The sequence below is a fragment of the Balaenoptera ricei genome, chromosome X, assembly GCF_028023285.1.
Source record: "Balaenoptera ricei isolate mBalRic1 chromosome X, mBalRic1.hap2, whole genome shotgun sequence".
In the NCBI taxonomy this organism is placed as follows: domain Eukaryota; kingdom Metazoa; phylum Chordata; class Mammalia; order Artiodactyla; family Balaenopteridae; genus Balaenoptera; species Balaenoptera ricei.
In genome coordinates, this window is record NC_082660.1 from 35,670,942 (window position 1) to 35,684,502 (window position 13,561).

The 13,561-nt window shown below is 41.4% G+C and overlaps 1 protein-coding gene and 1 pseudogene across 1 annotated transcript in view; both read left to right on the plus strand.

Moving 5' to 3' along the window:
- OTC (ornithine transcarbamylase) overlaps nucleotides 1–13,561 on the plus strand; it is a 55,938-nt gene that overhangs the window by 17,563 nt on the left and 24,814 nt on the right. Inside the window, exon 4 of the mRNA XM_059910834.1 lies at nucleotides 1,945–2,032. Coding sequence (XP_059766817.1) covers nucleotides 1,945–2,032 — 88 coding nt within the window. The remainder of the gene's footprint in view (nucleotides 1–1,944; nucleotides 2,033–13,561) is intronic.
- LOC132357414 (thymosin beta-4-like) lies at nucleotides 6,219–6,337 on the plus strand (annotated as a pseudogene).

Sequence of the window (13,561 nt, forward strand, 5' to 3'; positions counted from 1 at the left end):
ACCTATCCATATTCAAACTGCATTATTCAAATTGCATTAAGCTTTCAGTGGGCTGTTTCATGAGACTTTGGGTCAAATTCCCCTTCATGAGTCTAAAACTCTTTGTCCCCCAACTCACCATGAGATTAATGATTTCCTCCTTTCTCATGGGAAACAAGTAGGATTAGAAAATTGTGACTGTTGCATATTTCCCAAAAGACAAAGTAGGTATATTACAATGAGGAAAAAAGTAATGTTTGCAAAATTCCTCAGACAAGTCTCTATCTTGTAATTATACTTATTTGCCTTTACATTGTATATCTAAGAAAGCCTGCCTATTGAACCTGTCTCAAATGAGAAAGTAAAGTTCTGATTGGATGTCACCATTTCCCATAATTTTGACTCAGGGTATGTGGTATAAGGGCTCTCCTTGTTACCACAGAGTTTAGCTATGGCTTGGGGCAGGCCCCTCTCTGTGTCATCCTCCCCAGACCAATGGAGTGTGCTATGAGGGTGGGGAAGGAGCCATCCTCATCTGCTCAGATGTCTGCAATAATCTCACATCCCATGGAGGGTTGAAAAGTGGTGAGGGCAATATGCGAGTGGTGCTTAGCCCTGTCTTGGTTGGAGGATAAACACAACAGTTGAATGACCTTCTGATCTTGCTGACTTTTAGTGACCTGAAATTGCCATTTCAATACTCACTTTATTTTCAATTTTTAAAAAATTAAGGGCTTGGGCTTCCCTGGTGGTGCAGTGCTTAAGAATCTGCCTGCCAATGCAGGGGACGCGGGTTCAAGCCCTGGTCCGGGAAGATCCCACATGCCACGGAGCAGCTAAGCCCGTGCGCCACAACTACTGAGCCTGCGCTCTAGAGCCCACGAGCCACAACTACTGAGCCCACGTGCCACAAGTACTGAAGCCCGCGCACCTAGAGCCTGTGCTCCGCAACAAGAGAAGTCACTGCAATGAGAAGCCCATGCACCGCAATGAAGAGAAGCCCCTGCTCGCCACAACTAGAGAAAGCCCACGCACAGCAACGAAGACCCAATGCAGCCAAAAATAAATAAATAAAATTAATTTATTTAAAAAAATTAACCCATAATCTATATACAGGAAGATGCACAGATCTTAAGTGTACAGTTCAATAAGTGTTGAAGAATACATATACTCATGTATATGGGTATGTAACGTACAAACTCTGTCAAGGTATAAAGTATTCCTGTAACCCCAGAAAGTTCACCAATGCTCCTTCCCAGCCAATCAGCCTCTCCAGAAGCAACTAGTGTTTTAATTTCAGCCACTCTATGTTAGTTTTGCCCATTCTAGAACTTCATATAAATGGAATTATACATTATGTACTCTTTTGTGTCCAGCTTCTTTCATTCAGCATAATGTTTGTGAGATTCATCCATGTTGTGTGTATAGTAGTGCATTCCTTTTTATTACTGAATACTGAATAGTATTCCATTGTAATCCATGATATCCCATACTACAGTTTATTACTGAATAGTATTACTACTGAATAGTATTACTGAATAGTATTACTGAATAGTATTACTGAATAGTATTACTGAATACTGAATTACTGAATAGTATTCCATTGTAATCCATGATATCCCATACTACAGTTTATTTTCCCATTTTCCTGGTGGACATCATTATATATTTTAAAGAATAAAAATGAGGTATAGTCTCCAAATGAGAACATGCCCCATATTGCCCAGATCTGAACAAGAGGGTGGAGAAATGGGCACACATCTGAAGGAGAGTTAAGTGCTGGTACAGAAAATTTCATCTACTTCTCTCCGTTCCTCATTATGCTTTCCCTGGGAACTCCCTATCAGAGAGGCTGGTGAGATTGAAAGATTTTGACTTTTCAATTGAGATGGTGCTGATTGCTCATAATTTTGTTTGCTACTTTCTTTTTTTCAAAATGCCTTTTTCCTCTCTCTTTTACTGTAGGCTTTGCACTTCTGGGAGGACACCCTTGTTTTCTTACCACACAAGATATTCATTTGGGTGTGAATGAAAGTCTCATGGACACAGCACGGTTTGTAAATCTTCTCTTTGAAGCTTATTTCAGAATTGATGGATAAATGTCAAAAAGAAAATATGCTTCTCTTTAAATAGTGGTTTTCCCTCTCGGCATCCTTTGGACTGTTCTCTGTTTTCCTTCTTTCCCTCTTTACCTGATGTTCTGAATGCCTCTCCCTCATCCTCTGGCCACTTTCCATGCGTTAAGATAATTTTTTTTCTTAGCAATTTGAAGAGGTTTCTGATTATAAAATTTCAAACTTTGGGAAATTTGGTCATCAAGCATGACATTTTAAAAAATTAATTAATCAATTATTTATTTATTTTTGGCTGTGTTGGGTCTTCGTTGCTGCACGCAGGCTTTCTCTAGTTGTGGCGAGCAGGGGCTACTCTTCGTTGCGGTGTGCAGGCTTCTCATTGCGGTGGTTTCTCTTGCTGCGGAGCACGGGCTCTAGGCGCGCAGGCTTCAGTAGTTGTGGCATGCGGGCTCAGTAGTTGTGGCTTGCGGGCTCTAGAGCGCAGGCTCAGTAGTTGTGGTGCACGGGCTTAGTTGCTCCGCGGCATGTGGGATCTTCCCGGACCAGGACTCAAACCCGTGTCCCCTGTGTTGGCAGGCGGATTCTTAACCACTGCGCCACCAGGGAAGTCCAAGCATGACTCTTATGTTTTACAGTTGAAGAAATGGAAGTCCAGGGAAACTAACATGTTCAATGACCCATAACCTGCTAGCATCAGAGCAGGTAGTGATAATAATAGCTAACATTTATTGAACATTTATTCTGTGTCAGGCATTGTTCTCACTCATTTAATCCTTATAACAACCCAAATATATTGGCATAAAGAAGTGAAACAACTTAATTAGGGACATACTAGCTTCTATAACACAAAAATCTCAAAATGTCAATGGCTTAACATAGTGCAAATGTTCCTGACTGATAAGACGGAAGGACTGATTATTTGTGTGGTCATTCAGGAACTCTGGATGAGAATGGCTCTACCATCTTCAACATGTGGCCTCCAAGGTTATCCTGGGTGTCAGCATCCAGCCAGGAGCTAGGGGAAGAGAGCATGGAGACAGGATGCTTGCTTTAAAGCCACATTAGCAGGGAAGTGGCACAATCACTTCCACTCACATTCTATCGGCAAGTACTATTAGCTCAGCCCTACCTAGATGAAAGTGGAGGTGGGAAAAGGCTCTTAACCACTAAACTATAGTTAGAGACTGAAACATAGGCCCCCTGACTCCCCATGCAGTGCCCTCACTATTGTATCATGTCTGATTGAGAAATATAGAGCAAATGTCTGTTTAAATATTTCGCCTTTGCTATCTAAGACTAATGATTATTTTCTGAAAACGATGTGCCATAAAGCAACTCCTTGCAGACACTGGCTGCTTTTTATGGCAGGTACCCTAGTATATACTAAAGAATCCACCTCATTTGAATTGCTGAAGAGATTTGAAATAACTCATCTTTAAACCTTTTAGTTACGTTATTTCAGATGGGACAATGTTAGTATTAAGAAGTGTTGTGTTCATCTTCTGGATGCAAGGGACAAAAAGAATAAATAAACATAAATGAGTTTTTCTTCCAAATATGCTGCCACTGGCTGGAATTATATTTGCCTAATAACTGTTTCCACAAAAGTGAAATATACTTTATTCAAGAGCAAATATTACAAGCTGGTTAGGGGTTGAAGCCAGGGCCACAGCCAGGAAGGAAGTTTCAGTGGGGATCCTCTATATAGGACTAAGTGAATGATGGTGAATGAGTCATGTGTGAACTCGTGGTTGGAAGAAGGTACAGCTGGAGGAACAGATGAACATCCAACAAAGAGCTAAGGAGTGCGCACTGGCAGCCAGAAAGAGGTCAGGGCCCAGAAATCCGTGGAGTAGGCAGGACCCCAAAAGCAAGAGACGAATAGCCAAGCACGGGTTGAAAGCCGAGGATGAGTAAAAACATATTCTTTTCCATGCTTGCTCTCCACACAATTCGCACTGCAAGTCCTTAGTTAGAGGAGCTCTACACAGATCCTAGGAAAAATAATCTGCTCACAAGTCCCAATATGATTGGGACTTTTTAGTCCATATAATTAATTCCATTGTTACATGGATACATAAAATTGGATCCATAGAATTCCTTCTGGTCATTCCATCTTATCCAAAAGACTCGAAGGAAAATAATCATAGCTCCTTCTTAAAGGGTGTATACTATGGACCTCTTGTACTATTATCACTAAATCTTTGTAAAAACCTTACAAGGGACGTCCCTGGCAGTCCAGAGGTTAAGATTCTGTGCTTCCACTGCAGGGGGCACAGGCTCAACCCCTGGTAGGGGAACTAAGATCCCACAAGCCATGCAGCGCAGCCAAAAAAAAAAGAAAACTTACAAAGCAAGTATTATTGGCCCAATTATTTTATAGATGATGAAACCATGACTCAGAGAAGTAATGGAGCTTAGTGGCTAAGTCAGCATTTAAATCATGCTGTTTTTTTAAGGCCATGCTGTTTTGGTTTACCCCTACCGTCTCTTTTATACAGTCAATGAGAGTGGCAGTGAAATGAGTTATGGAAAACATTGGCTTGTGTGCTGCAAGGTGCCCAAGATCACCCCCATGTTTGATGATTCACTAGGACGGTTCACAGGACTCAGCATATAGTCAGACTCGTGGCTATGATTCATTACAGTGAAAGTATACGAAGCACAATCAACACAGGGAAAAGGCACGTGAGGAGAAATCTGAAGGAAACCAGGTACAAGCTCCCAAGAGTCCTCTCCCAGTGGAGTCACTCAGGATGCACTTAATTCCCTTAGTAAGGAGTTGTGACAACATGTGTAAAATGTTATCCATCAGGGATGCTCCTTAGAGACTCAGTACCCAGGCTTTTTATTGGGGGATGGTCACATAGCATGCTCTGTTTGACGTGTACCCAAATTCCAGACTCCCAGAAGGAAAGCAGGTGTTCATTTTAAACCATATTGTTTACAAAAAACATTTTAGGCACAGGGAGTTACTCTTATCAGTCCTGGGAATGGTGGAAACCCTCCCCAAACTGAAGCTCCCAGACACCATACAAGGGCCAATCTTACGCTCAGGCCTTTCAAAGGACAGCGGACAGGACTGCTATGTTAACTCTTTTCTGCGTGGCTTGGAAATCAAAAGACTTGAGATCTAGTCCAAGCTTTGCCACTTACCTACTCTGTGACCTCCATGGGTGAAAATTTCTCTGGATCTTAGTTTCCTTTTCTATAAAATGAGGGAGTTCCAAGGTCGAAGGTCCACTTTATATTCTCAAATGTAAGCAAACGTATTAAAGTCATAGTCCTTAAACAGAGGTGTGTCCCAGTGTAAACTATGTGTAGACAGATGCACAGTAATTTGGATGTGGGTAGAGATAGGAGGTAGAGAGAGAATTCCAAGGGTTCTAAAGCTAGATTGAGAATTATGTTGAGGAACCTGTTAAAATGCAAAATTCTACGCCCCACACTCAGGAATTCTAATTTTGCAGGTTAGGGTTCAGTTGGTGTCTGGGAATCTATATTTTAACAAGCTCCTCAAGTGATTCTGCTGCAAGGGGGGCTGGACCACACTTTGAGAGACCCCGAATTGGGAGGTTGTGTCGTAATCCTGGCTGTTGTGCTGTCAATCTATGCTAGTGTGTTAGTAAAGAAGGGACAGCTAGTAAGATATGTATATGGTTTCATGATGACTGAATGTGAAGGGTACACTGATAGTGCAGGCAAAATGGTTTCAGATTTGTTATTCTTAAAATATATGTATATATTAGAAGAAGCAGGAAAATGAAAGGAGTTTCTGCTTCGGGAAGAAGGTGATAGACTAGGTATTGGACATATTGCATTAAACGTTGAACCTCCATGTACAAATGTCCATGAGCCACTGGAGATTTTGGGTAGAATTTGGGTAAAGTTGATAGCTGGAGAAATAGAAGTATAAACTCAGTGGTAGAAAATGAGCTGCAGAGTCTCACTGTGTGAGAATTCCAGAAGGCTGAACCTTGAGGACAGGTGCAGTTAGGGAGGGACAGGAGGAAATCGTTAGGGTACAAGGTAAATAAGGTTAGTACAATATCAGAAGAGGCTGGAATGGTAGATGGGGATGTCAGAAAAGGGGTTAGAGTAGCTATTGTGGAAACATGACTTTCTTTTGTGCATCCCATTCCTGCTTAATATGCCAAAATCTCTGACAAACAAGATATGGCTGAGATTCAGAAATTCAGTAAATCTAAACTGAAGAAGACAAGAGAAATCCACTGCCTTGCACAGAAGTAATTGAACAGGAGAAGCAAGGAAGTGAATCTTAATGACATCTACTCTGCCGATATGTACGGTACAATCCATAGCAATTGCCTCCTTGCTTTTTGTAGACCTTAAACTCTGTAAGATGCAAAGAGATTGGATGATGTTTAAATGATAGTGCTGGCCCTTTTGAATCAAGAGAAAAGTGCACACTTGACACTGATTGACGGCGTTGCTTCTCTGTCTGCCTGTCTCGCTGCTTTGGGGGCGTGGTGGAAAAAGAAAAGTGACTACCCAAGGCTTCCCTGGTGGTCCAGTGGTTAAGATGCCGTGCTTCCAATGCAGGGGGCACGGGTTCGATCCCTGGTTGGGGAACTAAGATCTCACATGCCGCGTGGCATTGCCAAAATAAATAAATAAATTAATTAATTAATTTTAAAAAAAAGCGACTACCCATTGGTGAAAAAAGAACTGGATGGGGAATACACTGAATGTGGCAACAGAAAAAAAACAAAAAAACCAAATTGGGCCATTCTCCTGAAACCTGTTAAATGCAGTTTCCAAAATGTCACTTATTTAGTCAAATGACTTAATTATTCATTTATTCAAAAATATTTACTGAATGCCTAGTTTTTCTTCCAGGATTTTAGCACTGAGAATAAAACGGTGATCAAATCAAACAAAATACTTTTTCAAGTGGAAATTATATTCTAGAGGGAGGAGACTTTGACTAAACAAAAAATAAAGCAGGAATACAATAGGAGGTTGAAATAAGTGTTATGATGAAGTCAAAGCAGGGTGATCTGTGGGTGGAGTTGGGGGCGCCTTTAGATTGGGTGGTCAGGGAAGGCCTCTCTGAGGAGGTGACAGTGAAGTGGAGAGCTCACTGAAAATACAGAGCCAGGAATGCCAAGCTATGGGAAAAGCATCTCAGACAAAAAGAGCTGCTGGTACAAAAGCTTAAGGTGGGCTTCCCCAGTGGCGCAGTGGTTAAGAATCTGCCTGCCAATGCAGGGGACACGGGTTCAAGCCCTGGTCCAGGAAGATCCCACATGCCGCGGAGCAACTAAGCCCGTGCACCACAACTACTGAGCCTGCGCTCTAGAGCCCATGAGCCACAACTACTGAGCCCATGTGCCACAACTACTGAAGCCTGTGCACCTAGAGCCCATGCTCCGCAACAAGAGAAGCCACTGCAGTGAGAGGCCCATGCACCACAATGAAGAGTAGCCCCCACTCGCCGCAACTAGAGAAAGCCCGCACGCAGCAACGAAGACCCAACGCAGCCAAAAATAAAAAATAAATAAAATAAAATAAATAAATTTATAAAAAAAAAAAAAGCTTAAGGCAAGAGCAAACTTGATGCACTCAGGAACAGAAGGACAGCCGGCAATGTTTTTACATCTGCAAAGAAACATACTTTAAACTTGCAAATTAAAAAAAAATGTACGTGGGCTTCCCTGGTGGCGCAGTGGTTGAGAATCTGCCTGCCAATGCAGGGGACACGGGTTCGTGCCCTGGTCTGGGAAGATCCCACATGCCACGGAGCAACTAGGCCCGTGAGCCAAAACTACTGAGCCTGAGCGTCTGGAGCCTGTGCTCCGCAACAAGAGAGGCCGCGACAGTGAAAGGCCCGCGCACCGCGATTAAGAGTGTCACCCGCTTGCCGCAACTAGAGAAAGCCCTCGCACAGAAATGAAGACCCAACACGGCCAAAAAAAAAAAAAAAAAAAACAATGTACGCTTACAAGTTGGTCCTGTCTTGGCCACCAAAGGAAGGAAAAACCAGATCAAGGAGTAAAAGACCTAAATACACATTCAAAATAAAAGGTATTCGCTTTTCTTACTTGATTACGATAATAAAACCTGTTCACTCTTCAAAATATAGTAGGGGAATTCTCCTTAGCTAAGTCTCAGTTGAGTATCGTGTAATCTGAGGGTACTGGTGGGGAGTGAAGGGGAGCACTGAGATGGAGCTGTCAACTGATATTGTGGAGGAGTTGGTATGTCAGGGCCCCCAAGACCACCCCCGGTTCAATGATGATTCATTAGGAGGATTCACAGGACTCAGCATATGGTCATGGCTAAGATTCATTATAAAAAAAGGATACAAAGCAAAACCAGCAAAGAGAAAAGGCACAGGGGGCCAAGTCCAGGGGAGACCAGGCACAAGCTTGCAAGGGTCTTCTCCCTGTGGGATCACACAGGACATGCTTAATTCCTCCAGCAATCAGTTGTGGCAACATGTGTGAAATGTTGTCTTCCAGGGAAGCCCATTAGAGACTCAGTGCATAAGATTTTTACTGGGAGCTGCTCACATAGGCACCCTCTGCCTAGCGTGAAGCCAAATTCTAGGCTCCCAGAAGGAAAGCGGGTGTTCAGCATAATCCGTAGCGTTTATACAAACAGTTTAGGTAGTGAGCCATCCTTATTTCTAGGAGTGGCGGAGACCCTCCCAAAGTCCAAGCGCCAGCTAAGGGCCAACCTTGTAAGCAGGCCTTTTGAAGATAGCCATCTCAGGACTGCTATGTTAGCTCTTTTTTTGCACAACTGGGCTATCATCTCTCTTCTGGATTTTGCTAGATATAATGTAACTAGTAAGGGAGTGTATCCTACAGTCATGGGAAGACAGCCCTAAGATTTGAATTGTTTCCTCAGTTCACTGTGGATCCCTGTAGGGCCAGGCTCCCATTGGAGAAAATGAACCATTGCTCGCTTCCCTCTTTAGAAAAGTCTCTCTCGGCGAATCTTTTCCACACCCTAACATATCAGAAGACACAAAAGACATACATATATATTCAGTTAAATTTACTTCAGATTTGAGGGTGTTTTCAGATTTTGTCAATTCTCCGGTGCTCTACTGGGGTTAAGAGTTGGATATTCTATTTTTTTCCTCACTCTGGGCTTGTCTTTTTAGATGTGACACCAGAAGTGACAGTTTAGCATGACTCAGATCACTTATTCTTTGGAAGTTTAAAAACGGATGTATGCTAACACATATATATGGAATCTAAAAAAAAAAAAATGGTCATGAAGAACCTAGGGGCAAGGCGGGAATAAAGACGCAGACCTACTAGAGAATGGACTTGAGGACATGGGGAGGGGGAACGGTAAGCTGGGACAAAGTGAGAGAGTGGCATGGACATATATACACTACCAAATGTAAAATAGATAGCTAGTGGGAACCAGCCGCATAGCACAGGGAGATCAGCTCGGTGCTTTGTGACCACCTAGCGGCGTGGGATAGGGAGGGTGGGAGGGAGACGCAAGAGGGAGGACATATGGGGATATATGTATATGTATAGCTGATTCACTTTGTTATAAAGCAGAAACTAACACACCATTGTAAAGCAATTATACTCCAATAAAGATGTAAAAAAAAAAAGTATTACCATTAAGAAAAAAAAAAAGGATGAAACTTAGCAACAGTAGTGGGACATTTTCACTCCAGTTTCAAGGCTTTCTGTTTCTTCCATAATGACAGCTGTTCATGCCTAATGCTCTGAGTCCACTATTGAAAGGTGCATAATAGCTTCACAGTCATTTTCACTTTAATACAGTACTTAGTAAAACAGCTTCAGGAACCATGTGCATGAAAGGCACCATATAAAACCAAATAATGTAACATTGTTCTACTCTAATTACGTCCCCTATAGATGTAACTTACTTATGGGACTGATCGCTGAAGTGTTTTCCGCCAGTGTAAAACCAGTAGAAAAGAAAATCAGCATAAACCACTGTGTTAGTTTCCTAGGGCTGCCATACATATTACCACAAACTTGGTAGCTTAAAAACAACACAGATCTATTCTCTCAAAGTTCTGGCGGCTAGAAGCCCCAAATCCATGTGTCAGCAAGGCCATGCTCTCCCTGAAGGCTCTAGGAAAGAATCCTTCCTTGCTCCTTCCTAGCTTCTGGTGGCTCTCAGCAATCTTCGGCATTCCTTGGTTTGTAGCTGCATCACTCCAATCTCTGCCTCCACCTTTACCTTCTCTGTATATCTCTGTGTATCCTCTCCTCTTCTAAGAAGAACAACGGTCATTGGATTAGGGGCCCACCCTACTCCAGTATGACCTCATCTTGACTAATTACATCTGCAAAGACCCTACTTCCAAACAAGGCCTCATTCTGAGTTTCCCAGTAGATAAGAATTTGGGGGACACCATTCAACCCACTACACAAGCACATATCCACATGCCCCTGAAGCAACATGGAAGGGTTTCAAATCATTGTCATTCTGATAGCTCAAATAATGGAAGTTATAAAGGGATTTCTGGATGAAACACAGTTCTTAAGAGTAGCAGTGGGAAAAAAAAAAAAGACTAGGAGTGAACTATTGTTATATTGAAAGGAATGTTTTGAAAAGCTGGAATACAGTTCTTAAGATATTTATACCAATGATATTAAGACTAAAAAAGGTAATCCTACTTAGGTTTCTTGGTAAAATGTTGTAAAATATTGGCACCTAATGGGAAATACGTACCTGATTAGGTACTAATAAATTTGTATCTAATAGGAAATACGATATCTCCAAGAATCTTTACAGAGGCCACCAAGAAACTAGCAGCATGGCAGTTGTAGGTCCTTGGGTAAATGGTAACAAAAGCCAGTTGTTCACAACATGAAATATGATACAGTCATAGTTCAGAGGCAGTTTGCCACAGCGTAAAGAGTAGGGGCTTTGAAGCAGGGTTGGGCTTCAATTCAAGTCACAGCTCATACCACATTGGCCCTGTGGTTTGGACCAGTTGCTTCTGAAACTTAGGTTTCTCAGTTGTAAATTGGAGATACAAATACGTATCTCAATGAGTTTATATGAGGATAAATCAGACAGTGCTTTTAAAGGACAGGCCCACAGAAGAAATTCAAGTAATGTTAGTTGAATCAAGTTATGGCCTAACTCAATCTCAGGACAAGCTCTGATTCAATTCTGGCCATCTTTGTGATCTCCTAGTCAGCTTATGCTGACCCAACACTGAAATTCATATGGCACGTTTTGAGGAGGTCATTCTGAATGCCATTATGCCCTACCCATTTATCTCTGAGGTCTTCAAAACTAGGAACTAACATATAAGTCAAAAGGCTTCTGCCTTCCTAAATAACTTGCATGTGGCAATTTCATTCAACATCCCTGGGCTTCTTCCAACCTTAGCCCATTTGAGAGGAGCCTACTTAGGTGTGCTGAAGGTATTATCTTGTTTCCTCATCATTCTTATATTGATATAACTAAAATTATAACCTGTGTAGAGATATCAGAGCACTGGAATATTCTCCCTCCCGGAGGGAGACTCAGTCAGCAAGTTTATTCCTTGGCCAATTTACGTTGGGGATAAAGTCTATGTCTCCTCTAGGGCCTTGGCCTGCTTCCATAAAAAGTAAAAATAGGAAATGCCCATTTTTAAATGATTACAGGGTTCTCAATGGTGTCGTTGTGCACAACCAGAAATTCCTCCCACTGTTTTCCAATTAGCTATTCAACTGGTTGGAGATGTCATTGATAACCAACTGGAATTTAGGGGGCACACAGTGATTCAAGGCAGGATGGGGACAAAAGGAAGAATGAATGGGAGGACCCTATGAGAATACAACTTCTGTTTGCTTTTGGCTTTTGCAACACATCTACCATGTTCCAATATTTTAGGAACTACTCAACTCTTTCTAAGATTATCAGGATTGTTTTGTGATTGCCCATCTCATCAATATCCATGTTTGCTCTTAAGATCTGGCCCAGCACACTATTGGGGTTTGGGGTTTTGGGTTTTGTTTGTTTCTTTGTTTTTAGTATCTGTTTACCCAACCACAGACTCTGCGTCAGACCTTCCTGGAGCCATGGGAGACTTTGTTTATGGTATTTATTGTTATGTTTTGCTTTGTTTTCTTTTGGCTTTCTGGGTGTTTTAGTTAATTCCTAAACAAGTTGTGATTTCATACCAAAGGGAAAAAATATTAAAGAATAATAGAAACTTGAGGTTTGAAAGATCTTTATGAGCTATTTAGATCAACCATCCTTTTCATGCCTCTTCCACACCATTCCTTCAAAATCATTCTTGAGCCTGCATGAAAATATCCAGTATCAGGGCGCTCTTTATATACAGAGCTATCTTGTTCCATTTTTTTTTAACATCTTTATTAGAGTATAATTGCTTTACAATGGTATGTTAGTTTCTGCTGTATAACAAAGTGAATCAGCTATACATAAACATATATCCCCATATCTCCTTCCTCTTGCGTCTCCCTCCCACCCCTCTAGGTGGACACAAAGCACTGAGCTGATCTCCCTGTGCTATGTGGCTGCTTCCCACTAGCTATCCATTTTACATTTGGTAGTGTATATATGTCCATGCCACTCTCTCACTTCGTTCCAGCTTCCCCTTCCCCTTCCCCGTGTCCTCAAGTCCATTCTCTAAAACGTCTGTGTTTTTATTCCTGTCCTGCCCCTAGGTTCTTAAGAACCATTTTTTTTTTTTAGATTCCATATATATGTGTTAGCATATGGTACTTGTTTTTCTCTTTCTGACTTACTTCACTCTGTATGACAGTCTCTAGGTCCATTCACCTCACTACAAATAACTCAATTTCATTTCTTTTTATGCCTGAGTAATATTCCATTGTATGTTCATTGCAGTTCTTGTTCCATTTTTATACAGTCTGACTTTTCTGACCAGAGTTCATAGAAACTGATTGAAAGTTCTCTTTTAAATTGAGTGAAAATTGATCTTGCTATGACCCTTCTCAATGTCCCTCTGTTTTTTAGTATCTTCATAAACTCATGCATTTTAATATATTTGAAGGTTTCAATTCATTGCAGTTATTACTCTTATTGGTGCTCAAATTGTCCCATATTTGGCCAATGTGATCTGTCTTCAAGTTGGCTACTGGGTCATTTTGACATAACTCTATTCGTCTTTATAACTCCATTGCCTTTTGATATGGCAAGATGTTCCAGGCTCATCTTGCACATTTCTTCATTAAGGCCAAGGATTAGCCATTACTCTAAGAAGCCCTATTTCATTTTCAATTACTTTCCAAATCATGTTTGGGAGAAATTTCCTTTTTTGAATGATATGTTTTTTTTCTGGTTATTACAGTCATATTCCTTTTGGTAGAAAATACTACAGAGATTTAAAAAATAGCTGGAACCACCAATACTGCCATCATCCAGAAATAATCAGTGTTAACATTTTATCTCTTGAACTGTCTTTCCATTTAAAGTCCTATGTCATGCTTCTCCTTTTTCTAAAGAGTAGGAAAAGAGATGATGGGGGAAAAATAGATGACATTTTAAACACT